Here is a 21,199-nt window from a genome sequence, read left to right on the forward strand (position 1 = left end):
GTGGTCCGGGAAGTGGTGCAGTGGATAAAGCATTGGACTCTCAAGCATGAGGTCCTGAGTTCAATCCCCGGCAGCACACGTACCAGAGTGATGTCTGGTTCTCTCTCTCTCTTCTCCTATATTTCTAATAAATAAATAAAATATTAAAAAAACAAGAAATTACTATAAAAAAACTGCACTCTATCTGGAAGGAAACGTCACTCATTTAATTGTTGTATAATACATCTGGAACAAGAGCAAGTGTTTATTTGGGGCCTTGCAAATGCATTGTCAGCACTCCAGATCACTTTTCCATTCAAAGGAAGTGACAACAACTTTAGTGCTGTGGCAAAACCCATGTGATGTGGGGGCTCAAACCTGGGCTGCTCGTGGCAAGGTATGTACCTCACTTACCAGGTGAGCTATCTCTCTAGCCTCAAAACAAGTACATATAAAAAAAGGTATTAAAAATAATTTAGCAACTTATCAATAGTTTGTTATGACCCCATTGTAAATTGACTGTGTGCTGTGATAAAACAGGACACTGTAACCTTCAGGAGCCCATAATATGAAAGATGAAAAGAACAGATTCAAATGCCATCAATCCTTCTCTGGCAGGCAGTACAAGGCAACAAGATCATATTCACTTGTTGGTTGTAAAAATGGAAAGTGTAATCACAAAAGAAAGTGCCTGGCTGAAAACGAAATGAAGGGGTAGGGGAGAACAGCATAATGGTTCTGTAAGAGATTTTCATGCCTGAGGCTCTAAAGTCATAGGTTCAATTCCCAGTACCACCATATGCTATTCTGGTCTGTGTCTCTCCCTCCTTATTAAAATAAGTAAACACAATATATATTAAGAAACAAAAGTGAAGTGGTCTAGGAGGTGGTGCAGTGGATAAAGCATTGGACACTCATACATGAAAACCTGAGTTCAATCCCCAGCAGCACATGTACCCAAGTATTATCTGGTTCTCCCTTTTTCTCTCTCCTTCTATTCCTCTCATTAATAAATAAATAAATATTTTGGGCAGAGGGTAGATAGCATAATGGTTATGCAAACAGACTCTCATGCCTGAGGCTCCAAAGTCCCAGGTTCAATCCCCTACACCACCATAAGCCAACAGTGCTCTGGTAAAAAATAAAAATAATAAAATAAATATTTTTAAAAAGTGAACTATATATATATATGTATATGTTAGGTAGCTAGATTTTTCAAGACAGAAATTGATGTACTATATTCTCTTACTAGATATAAGTGATAAATGATAGAATCTATATTAACATTAAAAATATTGATAGAGGACTTAAAAATTCATGGGTACCACTATTGTCAACTGCTTAAAGTAATGACAGTGCTATTTTCATTTGTGCGAAAGGAAGGAAGGAAGGAAAGAAGGAAGGAAGGAAGGGAGAAAAAAGAGAGGCAGGCAGGCAGATTCAGGTAGGCTACCATAAGAAAACAGACCATAATCTTATTCCCTGCCAAATTTTCCACTCCTGTTTCTCACCAAAACTCTGTAAAATAACCAATTATTTGTTGTTGCCAGAGCCTGCTATGATGCTGTACAATGCCATCCCTTTGTACCTAGCATATCTTCCTAAAATACCATTTTCATACAACTCTTTTATAAGTGACTTGTCAGTGTTGATGAGACATCTGCAGCACTGTTGCACCACTCATGAAGCTTCCCCAATGCAGGTGGGGACAAGGGCTTGAACCTGGGTCCTTGTGCACTGTAATGTGTGAATTCAAAAAAGTGCTCTACCACTCAGTCCCGACAGCTAGTAACTGCTCCTCAAGACTCTTTACTCTCACCTCCTCTGGGAAGCTGCCCTTGACCATCACCTTATCTATTCAGTTCATCTCAAGTAGACAGTGTACTTTTGGGCTGACTTCTGTTTACCTCTATAAATCTTCAAAGTACTCTGTAGGGAGATCCTTAATGTTCATGTCTTTTTCCTTATTGAATTCATGTTTCTCTTTTGGAATTTTATTTATTATTGGATAGACACAGAGAATCTGAGAGAGGAGGGGGAGACAGGGATAAAGAGGGGGTGGGTGGTGGTGCACCTAGTTGAGCACACGTTAAAATGCGAAAGAACCCAGGTTTGAGCTAAGCCCTTGGTCCCCACCTGCAGGGGGAGAGATTTGCGAGTGGTGAAGCAGTGTTACAGGTGTCTCTCTCCCTCACCATCAACCCCTTCTCTCTCAATTTCTGGTTGTCTCTATCCAATAAATAATTTTTTTCTTTTCTTTTTCTTAAAGAAAACTCCGTTTTAAAAAAGTTAAAAGAGTTAAGCACACGTTGTGCAAAATGCAAGGACCGGTGGAAGGATCCCGGTTGGAGCCCCCAGCTCCCCACCTGCAGGGGAGTCGATTGATTCACAGGTGGTGGAGCAGGTCTTTTTCTCCCCCTCTCTATATCCCCTCCTCTCTCGATTTCTCTCTGTCCAGTCCAACAACTCCATCAACAACAATAATAACAACAAGGCTAAAACATCAAAGGGCAACGAAAGGGGAAATAAATAGCCACTGATTCACCACGCAGGCACTGAGCCCCAGCAATAACCCTGGAGGCAAAAAAAAAAAAAGTTAAATGAGAGAGAAACAGATAGACTTTCAGCAGCCTACTTCACCACTCGTGCAGCTTGCCCCTGCAGGTGGGAACCAGGGGCTTGAACGCAAGTCCTTGCACATTATAATGTGTGCACTTAACGAGGTGTGCCACTGTCTGGCCCCTTGCTTCTCAAACTTTTCTGACTATGGCCTACAGTAACAACTACTGCTTATATCACCTCCAAGTACAGACTTGAACATACAGACAGACTCTAAAATTATCCTGTATGAGATACTCTACTTGCCCTGCTGTCTTCTTTCATTAGTCCTTAAACTCTAAAGAAATTTCAAAGCTTCATTTCAAGAAATGAATTTATAATCCAAATTAGTAACAAACAAAACCACAGATCTTAGCCACTCAAGAGTTTTAAAAATTTTGTTGCTTTATAAAAAAAAGACAATACCGTGTCGTTTGGGACAAAATGGATAGAACTGGAGGTGATTATGTCTAGCAAACAAGTAAAGAGATAAAAGACATCTACCATGTGGTTTGGGAGGTGGTGCAGTAGCACTGGACTCTCAAATGTGAGGTCCTGAGTTCAATCCCCAGCAGCACATGTACCAGAATGATATCTGGTTCTTTCTCTCTATCCTATCTTTCTTATGAATAAATAAATAAAAATCTTAAAAAAAAAAAAATCTACCAGATCGTTTCACTCATATGTGGCATTTAACAACTAAAATACTTGAACTTGTAAAATAAAAATGAGAGAAAGAAGGAAAGAAAAGAAAAGAAAAGGAAGAGAACCGTTCCTAAGACTTTGTGAGAACTATGGTGCCTATCTGTTATCTTTGGGAGGTGGGAGGGTGAAGACTCAGAACTTTGGTGGTGGGTGAGGTATAGAAATGTATCCTGTAATCTTACAATCTTGCAACATACTATTAATCATATATTTTAAAAAATGAAAAAAACAAGTTACTTTAAGAAACATGCGGGATGGATGTGAAAACATTAATACCGAGTTGTCAGAAAAGCCATGATGCATTTCTCTGTGTTGTTCTATGCAAAAATGCATCTTGACTTTTAACAATCCAGTTATTTGATACAAGCAAGACCACACACACACTGCTATACTTTTGCTTAGCCACATATTGGGAATCATTAAGAATCAGTGGGATAAAATGGAAGCAAAGCAAATGCCCATCAATTGTTAGGTCAGCTTCTATACATTCATATACCACAGAATATATAGCAATTAGTCATAGCAATTAGTCAAATAGGAGAGTTTGAAAGATCCTCCCCCGCCCCCCAGCACTGCTTAGCTCTGGTTTACCATGGTGCAGGGCATTGAACCTGAGACTTTGGAGCCTCAGGCATGAGTGTCTCTTTGCATTTATGCTATCTACCTCTGCCTGGACTAGGAAAGATTTCTACTATGTATATGTAAGTTAGATAGGCAGAAAGTAAAATAGGATGTATTTTTAAGTGTGCAGATGCATTTGTATTTGATTAAAAGAAACAGAGGGGCCAGGCAGTGGCACATCTGATAGAGCATACATGTTAAAATGCACAAGGACTCAGGTTCAAGGCTCCAGTTCCCATCTACAGAGGGAAAGTTCTACAAGCTTTGAAGCAGTGATACCGGTGTCTCTCTATATCTCATTATTCTCTCAATTTCTGTCTCTACCCAATAAAGCAAATGAAGAAACAGAGAAAAACAATAGGATACACAAGTTGAACAGTTCTAGGAGGGAAAGTTAGCAAACCCCCTGCTTGCAAAACACACAAGGCATTCTGTAGGCTACAGCCTCTTTTACAGATAATTATAATATATATATATATATATATATATAGCAGGTACACTCAAAAAGGAATACATGAGGAAATTAAAACTTGAGGCCAGGTGGTGGCACACCTAGTTGAGCACATGTTACAATGTGCAAGGACCTAGGTTCGAGCCCCCGGTTTCCACCTGCAGGGAGAATGCTTTGCAAGTGGTGAAGCAGGGCTGCAGTTGTCTCTCTGTCTCTATCGCCCCCTTCCCTTTCTATTTCTGGCTGTCTCTATCCAATAAAAAAATAAAATATAGTTTAAAAAAAAAAAAAGAAAAAGTTAAAACTTCCAGCATGTTTCCCAACTAGAAATAATCGTAATAGTAGCATGTCTGATGAGTAAATGAATGGATGGACTGACTGATTTAGGCTAAAGAAAGAGGAAAATCAGCATTTCCTTTTTAAAGTTTGTTTTCAGATCACTGTGTTTGATTTCTTTACAATATCTGACATGCTTGAGATCACATTTTCTTGTTAAAATGTCCTTGTTTTCCATGACACCACGCTGTTTACCCTCTACTTCTCCGGCAGGTTATTCTTACTTTCTTGGGAGTGTCCTTTGGGGGCTCTCTATCTCTGCTTATTTTTTATCCAGTGTATCCTTCCTAGATAATATCATTCACTTTCAAGGTCTCAATGACCATCTACAAAAATAATCTGTCTTGTATACCAGTCCCTTTTCCAACTAACTGCTTATCTATGGGCTACTCTTGGAAATCTGAACTTGGATGTACCATAGATGTTTAAAACACAATTATATTCCAAGTTAAACTCATTTTATTTTCTTCTTATCCTTCTGAGAGACTATGTTACAGAACACATTATTCTCAACTCAGATTTGACGCGAGAATCTTTGCTTCCTGCTCTGGGGGTTGGTGGTATGGCACAAAATAAAACAGACCAGTTCTGGTCTCCAACTGCAGAGCTTGCTGGGAAACTGCAAAGAATTAAAAAAAAAAAAAGTGCCTTGCAGACACCAAGTTGTAGATATTACCTTGACGCCAACCTGACTTCCTGGGCAGACTGACCTCACCAATGTGTCCTGGAACCTCACCTCTGCGGAGTCCTACCCCACTAGAGAAAGACAAAAACAGGTTGGGAGTATGGATCCACCTGCCAATGCCCATGTCCAGCAGAGAAGCAGTTACAGAAGCTAGACTTCCCACTTTCTGCACTTCGTAAGATCTTTGATCCACACTCCCAGAAGGATAAAGAATAGGGAAACTTCCAATGGAGGGGATGGGACACGGAACTCTGGTAGTGGGAACTGTGTGGAATTGTACCCCTGCTATCTTACAGTCTTGTTAATCATCATTAAGTTAGCAATAAAAATTATAACAACAAAAAGGAATACATAAAAGTAACAAAAAAAAAAGTGCATGGAAAGGCACTTTCTGTGTGAGACAGCATGGCACCGTACTGCCACTGGTGATGCTTTTATTTGCTTCTGTCCTTGCTCAGCTCACCCGGAGCTGGGCCCCGACCCAGACACCTGCTTCTGGGAGCCCCCTCCCCGGCCCTGCAGGGCACTAGAAAAGTCACGATCTTCTCCACCGCGTGATTTTCTCCATCAAGTCTTCCAGGCCCGTGCACATCTCCAGGCCTCAGGTCCAATCCCTGCACCGGCACAAGCCTCCAGCCGGCAGGACGCGACCCGAGCTCCCCGAGCCCTGCAGACCCTCCCGGGACATGTCACGCCAGTGTTGTACGAGCTTCTCGTGGTCGCACGCACGACCAGCAGGTGCAACCTCCGGAGCGGTCGCTACAAACCCATGCCCACTCCTCTCGCAAACGAAACACCCAAGACTCCAGGGTCCGGGTCCGAGGACGCCGGGGAAACCTGCGGTGCCGGCTCCACATCCCGGCGCCACCGTTTCCATATTTCCCAGATCTTACCTGGGATCGGAAACTTGCCTGCAACTCGGCAGTCGCGGCTTTCCATAGGCCTAGTCTCGGGGCGAGGAGAACTCTACCGCAGAGAAAGAGTCGGTGGGAAACGGTAGCGCCACACGATACACTGGAGGCCGCCATGTTGGCCGGGGGAGCTTGGGCCGCAGGGCAAGGGGCGGGGCCTATGGGTGAAGGGGCGGGGTGTGTGACTGCGCAGGCGCCTGGGTGCCGGGCGCGCGGGGGGGGGGGGTTTGGGTAGATTTGGCGGGGCGGTGTGTGTGGGAGGCGTGTCCTGCGGGTCGAGGTGGAGTTTGAGGGGCGTGTCCTTTTCCCATCTTTGCTTGGCTGGAGTTGGGCCCTCTCCAGCCCTCCTTCCTTCAATGCGCTGTGGTGGGAGCCCTTGCTAAGACCTGGACCTTGCCACACATGACAAAGCAACCCACTACCCAAATGAGCTATTTTGTTTGTCAGTCCATCTCTAACTATTCTTAAATAATTTGAGTTGTTTGTCCAGGAGAACTGAGGTCAGAAAACTGGCTTCTTTGGATTTTAGGAATTGGGGAACTAGAGACAACTTGACTGGGACTGCAGGGGGCTGTCCTTGGGGCATGGATCCCCCACTGTAAGATGATGTGTGCGCATGCAACTTGGGAGTGATATTGTGGATAAAGCGTTGGTCTCTCAATCATGAACTTCTGAGTTTGATTCTCGGGCAGTGCATGTACCAGAGTGCTGTCTGGTTCTATTATGGGAAATTGATGAACACAGAGTGCATACTCTCCTGATGTACCCTATGTGGATATTTTAATCTATGTGCCTAGTGGAAAAGTGCCTTTCCTCACTGATGTGGAGACATAAAACCCAAGACTGCATTTCCTTTGTGTTTGCTCTTTAGGCAATTAAAACTACTTTTAATGTGGCTGTAGTTGCTACCCTGCCTTCTCTCCACATTCCTAGCTAATGGGTCTGAGACAATGGTGCCAAGGTAAAAGATGACTAGGGAGTAATACAGTTGTATAGCAATTATGTGAAAGATTGCCTTTGTCTGTTTCTGCCTACTTTGTAATAGTGAAACAAACCTGATCCCTCCATCCTTTTGGGGAGGGGGTACCTCAATAAACTGAGTGCTTTTTGAAGGTATGAGGAGAACTTCTGGGAGAGATCTGGAGTCTCCTATACACCAGTGTAATAAACTCTTCTCTTTCACCAAGAACTGGCTCAAGTCTTGTGCTTTGGGAATCACTTCTGTAACAGTTCTTTCTAGCCTCCTCTCTCTCACACACTAATAAATAAATATAGTCTTAAATAAATGAAGATTGTGTTTGTGCAGGGAGGCACTAACTACTCTTTCTTCCTCTCACTCTTACCCTCCAGAGCAAGTAGCCAGGACTCATTCCCTCTTTCTGGGCTCCAAGCTTCTCCACTGATTTCTCTTGCCTTGTTCCCAGCTCTTTGGGCCACCACTAGACTTTAATTGACTCTCTCTACTAGTGAACCTTACCCCAAAGGGCTGGCTTTCAATTCCCCACCTTTCACACATCTCTCTCTCAAATCTTCATTGTCTAAGCCCTTACTTCTGTCCTTCTCCCTGGAAGTCAGACTAAACTTCTCCCCAATACCTGACAGGCCGGATGAAACACTGAAATAATTTCTTCCCCTCCTGTTTGCACTTAATTGGTGACTTACAAGTCTTTTTTTTTAGATGTATTTATTTATTTGTGAGGGAGAGAGAATGAGAGCACTGCTCTGGCATTTTGTGAAGCTTGGGATTGAACTCATGACCTCGTGTACTCTGTCACCTCTCAGGTCATGGTGACTTAGGAGTCTTACTCACTGTCCTTGTGTCATGCAGGTAATCTTATGCAAGCGTGAGAGTTCCTGGCCACCAGGGATATCCCCATAGCACCCCAAATCAGGAAGGGAGGTGCCTAGTGGGAGGGCACCCTAAAAGGGCCCTTGTAGACTACATAGCCAACAGTTGGCTGGACTGCCTCTCTGACTCAGACAACCCACCCAGTACTTCTGCTCTGCTAAGTAACTGTTTCTCCCCCTCCCCTTTCTCTTTTAGGTAGAGGGAAAGAGATCACAGTACCAAAGCTCCTTTAAATGAAATGAGGACAGAGTTCAAAACTAGATAGCATACAAAACAGTACACTATCCAAGTGAGTTATTTTGTTACTTCACCGGCTCTGCTAATAAGTGCTTGCTGCCTGAATCTAAGCCTTTGGTGCTGAAATTGTAAGCCTACCTCCTCCTCCTCTCTCCTCAACCCCAGATCATTCTAGCACCCAAAAACAAAGTAATCAGCCATACTGTTCTGGGCTGGGGTGATAGCATAATAATGGCTATGCAAAATGACTTTCATGCCTGAGGCTCTGAGATAGCAAATTTAATCCCTAGTGTCATCACCATAAACCAGAGTTGAGCTATGCTCTGGCAAAAACAGAGAAATTAAAAAATATTTGTGTGAGAGAGGCAGGCAGTAGTGCACTTGGTAGGGCAGACATTTTACAATGCATAGAGACTCTGATCCCCACCTGCAGGGGGAAAGCTTGAATGGTGAAGTAGTGTTGCAGGGTATCTCTTTCTGCCTAGCTATCTTCCCTTTTTTTCTTGATTTGTGTCTATCCAGTCAGTAAGTTAAAATGAAAACATTTGGGCTGGCAAAATAGATCACTTGGATAGAGCACTGCTCTGCATAGTGTGGGACCCAGTTTGGAGCGAGGCCACCACCACATTGAAGGAAGTTTTAGTGCTGTGACTCCTCCTTTTCTCTGTTTCTCTATTTCTTTTCTTTCTTTCTTTCTTTCTTTTTTTTTTTTTTGCCTCCAGGGTTATCGCTGGGGCTCTGTGCTTGCACTACAAATCCACTGCTCCTGGAGGCTATTTTTTTCCCTTTTGTTGCCCTTGTAGTTTATTGTTGTTGCTATTATTATTATTGTTGTTATTGTTGTCGTTGTTGTTGGATAGGACAGAGAGAAATGGAGAGAGGAAGGGAAGACAGAGAGGGGGAGAGAAAGATAAACACCTGCAGACCTGTTTCACGGCCTGTGAAGTGACCCCCCTGCAGGGGGGGAGCCAAGGGTTTGAACCGGGATCCTTACACTGGTCCTTCTGCTTTGCGCCATGTGCGCTTAACCCACTGTATTACCGTCTGGCCCCCTGTTTCTCTATTTCTAAGAATAAAATATTGGGAATCTCATAAATAAATAAAATCTTTTTAAAAAATGTCCTAAAGTTGCTCATGATATATGTATGCACCCACTGTATGGTATTTAAAAAAATAACAATAAAAAAATAAAAGAATAAAATATCAACTACTCTCTTCTCTGTCTTTGAGAGTATTTATACAGGGAAGGGGAGGGACTGGAGAGGTGAGCTTTTATGATAAATGGGGTGGGACTTTGAGCAAGTCCTAAAGTACTGTCTGCCTTGAAGGTAAAAGGCTGGAACTAGGTGGGTGGGCCTCTTTGGGTGGAAAAGTCTTGAAGCCTTCAGGATCACTGTCAGGTCACCGTGTGAGGCATTTCAGTCTGAAGGATCAATAAAATGAAAAACACAAACACCTATCTGTGAGGGAAACCTGAGGTCAGACTTGTCAAGCAAATCAATGTCATCTACTAGTGCCATTATATCCTTTTTTAAAATTTTGATTTTGATTATTTTTTTAATATTTATTTATTATTCCTTTGTTTTTTATTGTTGTAGTTATTATTATTGTTGTTATTGATGTCCTTGTTGTTGGAGAGGACAGAGAAATGGAGAGAGGAGGGGAAGACAGAGAGGGGGGAGAGAAAGATAGACACCTGCAGACCTGCTTCACCGCCTGTGAAGTGACTCCCCTGCAGGTGGGGAGCTGGGGCTCCAATCCGGATCCTTACACAGGTCCTTGCGCTTTGTGCCACGTGTGCTTAACCCGCTGCGCTACCTCCCGACTCCCAAGATTTTTATTTATAAAGTGTTTTTATTTAATTATTAACATGAGAGAGAGGAGAGAGGACCATCACTAGCAAATGTGATGCAGGGGATCAAACTCTGGAATCATTCTTTTCAGTCCAAAGCTATATAGCTACTGCACCACATCCCAGGTCACTACCATCACTTCTAAAGCGGAGTATTTTAACACTGAAAATGCAGAAAGGACATGCTCTCAGAATATAGATGGTCCTTTACATGGAATGCATTCAGCCATAGAAAAATCTTTTTATTATTATTATTATTTTTTTTATAGAGAAATCTTACTCTCAGGTCAGATAACTGTCTTTCTGGGTAGCATAAGCATTGCCCTGCATGGACAGGTTGGTGCCCCAGCACCACATGGGAGGTGCTATGGCACAGAGGAAGATACATCCCTCTTTATATCTCTCCCTCTCTGCATATGAATGGAATATCAGCAGGAGCAAGGAAATCATGCATGTGTGAGAACCCAGTCCTACAAAAAAAAAAAAAAAAGCCACCTCTGTGAGTCTTTTTGTTACTTTATAGGCTAGGGAAACTTTCATTGGAAATTGGCAGAGGTCCCTAATATGTCCCTTGGAAACCAAGACTCTAGTTCATTAATACAGACTCATTTAAACAGAGTTCATTGCAAGAAATTTTTTTACTTTAATTGTGGGAATTTAACCAAGCAGAAAATTGTCAAGTAAGTATGTAGACACAGAGTTCATAATATTTTTAATGACATGTTGGACCATATAAGAAGCGCTGAATTGGGGACCAGGCAGTGGCACACCTAGTTAAGCACACATAGTACTATTCACAAGGACCTGGGTTCAAGTTCCTGCTCCCCATCTGCAGGGGGGAGGTTTCACAAGCCATGAAGCAGGCCTATAGGTGTCTGTCTTTCTCCCTATTTTCCCCACCCATCTCAGTTTTTCTCTGTCCTATCAAAAAAATGAAAAAAAAAAGAAAGAAAAGCAAAACAAAGAAAGGAAAGGAGAAGAGAAGAGAAAAGAAAAGAAAAGAAAAGAAAAGAAAAGAGAAAAGAAAAGGGAGTCGGGCAGTAGCGCAGCTGCTTAAGCGCACATGGCTCAAAGCGCAAGGACCGGCAGAAGGATTCTGGTTGGAGCCCCTGACTTCCCACCTGCAGGGGAGTCGCTTCACCCTCCGTGAAGCAGGTCTGCAGGTGTCTTTCTCTCCTCCTCTCTGTCTTCCCCGCCTCTCTCCATTTCTCTCTGTCCTATCCAACAATGATGACATTAATAACAACAATGATAACTACAACAAGGGCACCAAAAGGGAATAAATAAATAAATAAATACTTAAAAAGAAAAAAAAGAAAAGAGAAAAGAAGTGGCTGCCAGGAGCTGTGGATTTATAGTGCAGACACCAAACCCCAGCAATAAACCTAGAGGGGGAAAAATGCTGGATTTAAGATTAGGAGTTATGAGACTGTAGAAATTTCCTTTTTCCTTTTCTGTTTTACTAGAACACTGCTCAGTTCTGGCTTATTTTGCTGCCCCGAATTGAACCTGGTACCTCAGAGCCTCACACATGAATGTTTCTTGTATAACCACTATGTTATCTCCCCCAGCTGTTAGTTTTTTGTTTGTTTTTTTTTTTTACCCCTCACTGGGACTTCACTGTTCCAGGGTGACATTTTTCAGATAAGCGCAGAGAGAGAGAGAGAGACCTATCCAAGATTGTGGCATGAAAGTCTTTTACATAACCACTGTTCTATCTCCTCAAGCTCATAATATTTACTTATTTATTTATTTATGAGTGATAAAGCCAAAATATGCCTCTGGAGCGTGTGATGCCAGATTAAATTTGGGACCTAAGGTTTAAGAATCCAATACCTTATTCACTGTGCCACCTCCTGGGCAACCATTTTGGTTTCTAAATGATCACAGTCTTTTGGTACTCCTTCCTTCAAGAGACAGAGCCCCTCTCCCTTAATAGTGAGCTACAATTAATGAATAGAATATTCAGGAGAATAAATAAAGTGGGTGTTATGTTGAGGGTGACATAGCCGTATTAAAAAACAGTTTTTCATGTCTGAGACTCCTGAGGTCTTAAATTCAATCCTTGGCACCACCATATGCCAGAGCTGAGCAGTGTCTGGTGTCTGGTTTCCCCCTTCATTTAAGAAAGAAAACAAAAGAACCTAAAAAGGAATTATTTTTTGTTGGATTTGTATGTTTGTTTGTTTGCTTGTTTTTGTTTTTTACCCTTGCACTGCTCAGCTCTGATTTATGCTGGGTATTGAACCTGGGAGTTCAGAGCTTTTGGATATATATATATATATATATATATATATATATATATATATATATATTTGTGTGTGTGTTGTTTTAAAACACTAAAAATGTGGAATAATTTCTTATACAGAAGTAGCAACCCTAACAGATTAAAATTTGTTAGAAATGCCAGTTTTTGGGACCTGGGAGATAGCACAGCAGTTGTGAAAAAAAAAAAAACTTCATGCCTGAGGCACCAGAATTCCCATGTTCAATAAGCTAGAGCTGAGTGGTGCTATAGAAAGAAAGAAGAGGGATGGGGGGAGATAGCATAATGGTTATGCAAAGAGACTCTCATGCCTGAAGCTCCGAAGTCTCAGGTTCAATCTCCGGCACCACCATAAGCCAGAGCTGTGCAGTGCTTTGGTGTTTCTCTCTGTGTCTTTTTCTCTGCATCTCTCTCAAAAATAAAATAAAATAAAATACTAAATAAATAAATAAACAAAAAAAAAAAAGAAAGAAAGAAGAGGAGAGAAGAGAAGAGAAGAGGAGAAGAGAGAAAGAGAGAGAAAACTCTTAGATCCCAGATCTGTTATGTTTGGAGGTGAAGTCCAGCATAAAATCCTTCAGACAATTTAGGATCTTATTTTGTTTTTTTATTTATGGTCTATTGTTGATTAGTAGGTAAGGTTCTGTCAGTTAATCCAGTGCCAATGCTCTTGTCTATCATATGCATTGGGCACATGTACCTTTTAACCTTTTTGAAGTATCCAGCTCAGTGGTATCAAGTACATTCACATTATTGTGCAACCCACCATAATCATCTCCAGACCCATCTTCTCAACTCATTAAACAGTAAATCTCCAGCAAACCAGGAGGTGGCACAGTGGATAAGGTGAAAGACCAAAGGAGGCCAGAGAACCAAGTATTTGTTTGTAAAAGGGGAAAATTTATTTACACCAGTGGGCTTAGGGTTGAATCTCTCTGAAAAAGAGCACCAGCCCCCAGCCTTTGTTCTCTAGGGATTTATACCTAAAGGAGAGGTTTCTAAGTTACTTGGTGTGTTTTCATTGCTACATAGCAAGCAGGGAGTACAGAAATAGATTACTAGCAGTTGGCTCTTACAGTTATACATGTCTTCACACACCTTCCTGTATAAGGCATTGGCGTTCCCTTTGTCCAGATTTAGCCTGGCCTTTCTTTAGTTATTTCAAAAGCATTAGTTTGTTCAAGTATGAGTTTAATCCCTGGCAATCAGGTGTGATGCTCTAGTTCTTGTTCTCACTCTCTCTCTCAGAAATCTAGAGGGAAGAGGGAGATAGAGAGGGAGAGAGAGACACCTGCAGCCCTACTTTGCCACTCGCTTCTGTAGATGGGGACTAAGGGCTTGAAGCCAGATTCTTGCTCATTGTAAAGTGTGCACTCCACCAGGGGTACCACCACCTGGCCCCCCAAAATAATAACTCTCCATTTCCCCTTCTCCTCATATCTTGACAACCATCATTCTACTTTCTGGGTGTGTGTGTGTGTGTGTGTGTGTGTGTGTGTGTGTGTTAGAATTGGGAATGGCCTCATCTGAGTGGAATCACACAGTATTGAGCATGTATCAGAATTTATTTATTCTTGGTGTACTGTACTAAAGTAAAAGAGGGTGTGTGTGTGTGTGTGTGGAGGGTTCAGGAACATGATGGCAGAGGAACCTAGTAGGGGTTGCTTTGTTACATGGAAATGTTGTGCACGTACAAACTATTGTATTTTACTGGCAACTGTAAACTATTAACCCCCCTATAAAGAAATAAACAAACAAACAATTATTTATTTATTTTACCAGAGCACTATTCAGCTTGGGCTTATGGGATGCTGGAAACAGAATGTGGGACTTTGGTGCCTCAGTCATGAAAGTCTTTTCTCCCCAGTCTCATTGCTTTTTGTGCTTTTCTGTTTTCTTTTCTTTGATAGGGCAGAGAGACATTGCCAAGGGGAAGGATAGACGGGGAGAGAGAGACACCTGCAGCATTGCTTCCCCACTTATGAGGTTTTCCCCCTGCAGGTTGGAACCAAGGGCTTGAGCCTGGGTCCTTGCACATGGTAAAGCGTGTGATCAACCAAGTGCACCACCATCCAATCCCCTTTTCACATTTTAAGATTAAATGTACGATTGCATGTATATGCCATATGTTCTTTTAAAAATTTTATTTATTTATTTTATATTTTTTATTATCTTTACTAGATAGAGACAGTCAGAAATTGAGAGGGTAGGGGGAAATAGGGAGGAAGAGAGAGAGATACACCTTCAGCACTGCTTCACCATTTGCAAAGCTTTCCCCCTGCAGGTGGCGACCAGGGGCTCGAACCTGGGTCCTTGTGCATTGTAACGTGCACTCAACGAAGTGCACCACCATCTGGCCCCCATACCGCATGTTCTTTATCTGTCCATTTGTTGGGGTCAGTGCAAGGACAGACACAGTGACAGTCAGACCCAGCCAGACTTGGGAACCAGGAGCAACTGGAACACGGACACTATTGCACCATGCCTGGGTACATTCTCCTTGTGCCAATGGGGAAGAAATTAAATGTTGCACAGGAAATGGGAATGAGAAATATCTTAAAACTCACAAAGGGAATACTTTATACATTGTGGGAGAAGTTTTTTTAAATTATTGGACAGAGACAGAGAGAAATTGAGAGGGGAGGGATGATAGGGAGAGAGACAGAGAGATGACTGCAGCTCTACTTCACCACTTATGAATCTTTCCCCCTGCAGGTGGGGGAGCAGAGGATTGAACCCAGGTCCTTGCTCACTGTAGTGTGTGTGCTTAATCAGGTGCACCACCACCTGGCTCCTGCGGGAAGACTTTTTTTAAAATATTTTTTCCATATATTTTTACTTATTTATTGGATAGAGACAGCTAGAAATCGAGAGGGAAGATGGTGATAGAGAGGGCGAGAGACACAGAAACACCTACAGCTCTACTTCACTGTTTGCAAAGCTTTCCTCCTGCAGGTGGGGACTGGGGGTTCAAACCCAGGGGGGTTCAAACCCAGGTCCTTGCGCACTGCAACGTGTGCACTCAACCAGGTGTGCCACCACCCAGCCCCAGAAAGACTTTTTAATTAGGCAACCACACTGGGTGATCTCAGCAGACCAATGAGGGAGGCTGGCCCAGGTGTGACATAGATAGGGTTTAAGCAGAAGAGATGGTCAGACAGGAGAGCCTCTCTTTTCAGGCCCTTAGGGTGGGGGAGTCTTTTCCTGGAGCTTTCCTGCGCTTTATCTTCATTTCTGCACTATTCCTACCCCACAGCTGTAATAAAAGAAGTATGGACCTTGTGTATTGATAAGGGAGTCTGCCTTGTAATTCTTTCAAAGAGTTTTGTGATGAACCCTCATGGGAGTGAACTGAGAGTCTTGAGATTTCCATGGTCCCAGTCAGCTCTTCCCTCAACACATTCATCTAGAGACACTTGGGTTGTTTCCACCTCTGGGAATCTGGGAATGATGGCATTTCAAACACAGGTGTACCAACTTCAGCTCAAGTCCTTGCATTCAGCTCTTTGAGGTATATATCTAGAAGTGGCATTATGGGATTCTTGCTTATGTGACCAGATGCTTTTTTTTTTTTTTTTTTTTTTAAAGATTTGCTTATTTATTTGAAAGGAGAGAGAGAGAGGGACCAGTGACAGAACACCACTCTGGAACATTTGCTGTCAGGGTTTGAACTCATGAGATTGATCTCATGTTCATGAATTTAATACTTTACTACTGCACCACCTCCCAGACTGGATCCCAGGGCCAGATTTTTAACTTAATCAGCATAGGCAAAGAAGAGTGGGTTTTGAATCTGCAACTTAAGAAGTATCTTAACCCAGCTAAATAAGGAATATACACAGGGTAGATAAGTGAATGAGAAATGTAATTTCACTAATGTTTAAAATATTTATAAAGAAGCAAATTTTACTATCTAATTACTATATACTGAGTTTCTGTAACTGTAAAAACTGATTCTACCTCAACCTACGAATAATCTATTTTTTCCCCCTAATGCTCCGATTTTCTCAGACTCACTGATTTTTCATAAATAGCAAACAAGACAAAAAATCTTCTTTGGTTTTGATCCCACTGTGTTCATTGTGGACTCAATCCATCTACATCTGCTCCTTACCTCCAAGCTGTCAATTATGTTTGCTATAAAAGAGACAGCACTTAGGAAGCTGTCAGTCAAGGCTGTTATGATGCTTCAAGAATCATTTCTCCATGCTTCATTATCAAAAATAAAACAAATTTGCATAAAGCATAAAGGTGGATCCATCACGCTCTTTGTCATGCACTGAAAAATTTTCGAACATAAACATAACACAAGTTCAGAGGCTGTTCATGTCTGCTTGACCATGTTTTTTTTTTTTTTCAAAGTATGTGTGGTCAGTAAAACCAGTTATTCAGACAGGTTGGTGGGATTGTAAGTCATGTTTCCTATCCAAAATAATAGAGTGCAGAGAATGCTCTGTGACATGGGATTTTCTTTACCTCTGGCTAAAGCATAGACTAGGGCTCAATACAGGCTTCTTTAGTGTTTGATGCTGAATAGAGATTTAAAAAAAAAGTTCTAGAAAATAAATAAATGAAACTAAATAATCACTATTACAGAGTATATAGTAAAGACAGGAGGCCTTTCAGAAGGAAGAGGAATATAATTTAGCCAAGAGGTGGGGGAATGGGAGAGGGTAGATAGCATAATGGTTTTGCAAAGAGACTCTCATGCCTGAGGCTTCAGCGCCCCAGGTTCAATCCCCTGCACCACCATATAAGCTAGAGATGATCAGTGATCTGGTAAAACAAATAATAAGTTAAAAAAAATTTAACCAGGAATCTAATTGAAGCAGGGGGCCAACAGTCAGCTCATCTGGTAGAGTACACACATTACCATGCTCAAAGAACTGGCTTTGAGCCCTGGACTACCACAGTAGTACCTGCACAGGGAGAAGAAGCTTTACGAGTGGTGAAGCATTTCTGTGGTGTCTCTTCTTTCTCTGTCTCTTTCTGTCTCTCACCCTTTATGTAGAGGAAAAATGACTGCCAAAAGAGGTGGAATTATGCAAGCACTGAACTTAGCAGTAAGTCTGGTGGCAAAAAAGAAAGGGATGGTGAACCCTAAGACAGCAGGAACCTCACATCTCCACTATAGAGCCCCTACTTCCCCCAGTCCTGGAACTCTTGGATAGGGCCCACTTTCCCATATGCATCTCCCAATCCAAACCAAATAATATTGCATCCGCCAATCACAACCTAACCAACGCAACGATTGCCACCTCAACATGCTTCACCTCAGACTGTGTCCAGAGACTTCACGTGTGGAATGACAACCCTTCAGCTCATTACTCGGGTGAGACCTTTCCTTTTATAGTACACTCTAATTTCATCTCAGGTAGTTCACTTTCTAACAAAGTCCCATAACCTAGATATACACCAGTTTCTGTGAGAGAGAGCTTATGTTCACACGTACCCACAAACTACTGCAAAATATATACCTGAAAGCAGAAGTACACTAGAGTTTGCAGTGAGTACCTCCCTAACACTTCCTCTCCACTATTCCAAGCGTGGGATCCATGATTGCTCAATAAATTGTTTGGCTTCATATGTTAACTCTCTTTTCAATCACCAGGTTCCAGATGCCACCAGGATGCTGGCCAGGCTTCCCTGGATTGAAGATCCCACCAATGTGTCCTGGAGCTCAGCTTCCCCAGAGACACACCTTACTAGGGAAAGAGAGAGACAGACTGGGAGTATGGACTGACCAGTCAACGCCCATGTTCAGCGGGGAAGCAATTGCAGAAGCCAGACCTTCTACCTTCTGCAACCCTCAACGACCCTGGGTCCATGCTCCCAGAGGGCTAGAGAATGGGAAAGCTATCATGGGAGGGGGTGGGTTATGGAGATTGGGTGGTGGGAATTGTGTGGAGTTGTACCCCTCCTACCTTATGTTTTTGTTCATGAACCCTTTCTTAAATAAAAAATTAAAAAAAAAAAAGGGATGGGGTGGGGAAGGTGGGCAGAAATCATTAGAGTCACTAAGGGCATCTGTACAATAAACACAGACTTAATAATCAAGTTCTAGACAGAATTAACATGAACCTCTTGAGGCACCAAAAAAAAATAAATAAAACTGGGAATATAGGGAGTATCACTTTACACAGCAGGGAGGTAACTTACAAAGTCCATGGCTCCTAAAATCGATGCTGAAGATGATTATGATTCTATCCTGAAGAATCAGGAAAAATTCTGCAGTGTATTTTTTATTCTTAATCTTCTGAGCAAGTAGAGGTCAGAACCATGTGAGTGCTAGTGTCTCTAGCAGAAAAAGAGTGTGGAGGGGGCAGATCGCTAGCACAGTGGGTTAAGCACACATAGCACAAAGCACAAGGACTGATGTAGTAGGTATCCCGACTCAAGCCCCCAGCTTCTCACCTGCACAGGGGATTGCTTCACAAGTGTTGAAGCAGGTCTGCAGGTGTCTTTCTTTCCCCCTCTTTGTCTGCCTCTCCTCTCTCGATTTCTCTCTGTTCTATCCAATAACAATGACAACAATAACAACAACAATAACAACAATGATAAACAACAAGGGTAACAAAAGGGAAAAAAATAGCAGTAGCAGTGGATTTGTATGCAGGCACTGGGCCCCAGCAATAACCCTGGAGGGCAAAATAAAAATAAAGAAGAAAGAAAAGAAAAGAAAGAAGAAAAAGAAAAAAATGTGTGGATTGACAGCAGCCACAGGATGCAGTTTGAAGAGAAAGTCATGCACCCATGAACACACACACAGACAATTTAAATCACCACACACCATCACATGGCATAAATTCAATGTTTCAAGTTTTTTTTTTTAAATATGTGTTATTCCTATAGATCCTCCTATTTCTAGTTTGTTTGTTTATGTCCTGTGGTGGGACAGAGAGAAAGTGAAAGGGGAAGGGGAGATAGGGAAAGAGAAAGAGAGACACTTGCTGCATTCCTTCATTGCTCTTGAAGATTTCTCCCTGCAGGTGGGGACTGGGGGCTTGAACCCACATCCTTCTCCATGGTAACCTATGCATTCAACTGGGTGCACCACCACCCAGCCCAGTATTCAGTATTTTTTAAAAATTTTTATTTATAAAGAGGAAACACTGACAAAAAACATAAAAGGAATACAACTTCACACAAATCCTACCATATCCTAGAACTCCGTATCCCAACCCCTCCCTTGATAGTGTTCCTATTCTTTAACCCTCTGAGAGTATGGACCCAGGGTCATCATGGGGTGCAGAAGGTGGAAGGTCTGGCTTCTGTAATTGCTTCCCTGCTGAACATGGGCATTGGCAGGTCGATCCATACTCCCAGCCTGTCTCTCTCTTTCCCTAGGGGACAGCCAGCCCAGTATTCTAAGCATGTCTCATTTAATCATAACACCACTGTGAAGGAGGCACTTGTGTGATCATGGGAACAGAAGGAGTATATGAGCTATGTAATGAAGTGGAGGCATGGAGATACTAAATGACATACACAAATTCCCACAGATAAAAGGGAGTAGAACCAGGAGTATGACACCAGAACACACACCAGTGTTACATGTGGTGCCAGTCCTGAGCATAACTGAGAGGCCAGTGTGTGATCTGATGCTATTTTTATTATACAGAAAAATATCATTGAGTATTTTCACCTCCTTGAAACCTTAGAAATTGGCAGCTTTATACATTGTGCGCCAAAAAACAGTCAACTAATAACATTTTTTAATGCTTCAGTCTCTTAATGTATGTAGTATAACACCCTGAGGCACTATCCTCCAAAAAGGAAGTAACACTAGATTTTCGGTATTAAGACCACTGTTTGTTAATCTCTTAATCATGCAGAAAGCAAACAATCAAGCAAAAATTATGAAGCTCCAAATCTCATCTGCTATACCTCTGCCATAGCTTCCTGTTTATTAAACAATTTGTTGTGCTTTATATCTTAATGCTTTTTCAGCCACCAAGTTGCAGGTGCTACTATGACACCAACCTGACTTCACTGGGCAGACAACATCACCGATGTATCATGGACTCCACCTCCACAGACCCCTAACCACTAGGTAAAGATAGGGACAGGTTGGGAGTATGAATCAACCTGCCAACATTCATGTTCAGTGGAGAAGCAATTACAGAAGCCAGACCTTCCACCTTCTGCACCCTATAATGATCCTGTGTCCATGCTCCCAGAGGGATAAAGAATAGAAAAGCATTCAAAGGAGGGGATGGGATACGGAATTCTGGTAGTGGGAACTGTGTGGAATTGTACCTCTCTTATCCTATGGTAGTGTTGATTTTTAAAAAAAATTTATTTATTAAAAGGAAATTCTGACAAAAACCATAGGGCTTCTGTAATTTCTTGTAGTTTTCTTTTCTTTTTCTTTCTTTCTTTTTTTTCCTGAGCCTGACATCTGCTATGCAGGTGGTTCCAAGTTAATATCTGGGGAGATAATGTCATGGCTGGAAACAGGACCAGAAAGCTGGATCAGGGAAGAAAGTAGCTCCCAAATATGGGAAAGGTGTATAGATATTGTTGACTGTAAACCCCATCAATTTGATGTGATCTGGGGCCCATATTCAGCTTAGGAGCCTATGTGACCTCTGCATCCCTGTAGATCTGAGCTCACATTCTGTGGTCATGAGTAGGAACGTTTCAAGCTGCCCCAATTTCAGGACCCATCTTCCTCAGGTGGAACATAGAGTATGTTGTCCATCCTCC

General features: G+C 42.2%; 1 protein-coding gene across 1 annotated transcript in view; it reads right to left on the minus strand.

The window, feature by feature from the left end:
• MRPS9 (mitochondrial ribosomal protein S9) overlaps positions 1–6,446 on the minus strand; it is a 69,302-nt gene extending 62,856 nt beyond the window's left edge. The window contains exon 1 of the mRNA XM_007531943.3: positions 6,269–6,446. Coding sequence (XP_007532005.1) covers positions 6,269–6,403 — 135 coding nt within the window. The 5' untranslated portion in view covers positions 6,404–6,446. The remainder of the gene's footprint in view (positions 1–6,268) is intronic.
• Between the last annotated feature and the right edge of the window lie 14,753 nt (positions 6,447–21,199).

Source organism: Erinaceus europaeus, chromosome 3 (assembly GCF_950295315.1).
Source record: "Erinaceus europaeus chromosome 3, mEriEur2.1, whole genome shotgun sequence".
Lineage (NCBI taxonomy): Eukaryota > Metazoa > Chordata > Mammalia > Eulipotyphla > Erinaceidae > Erinaceus > Erinaceus europaeus.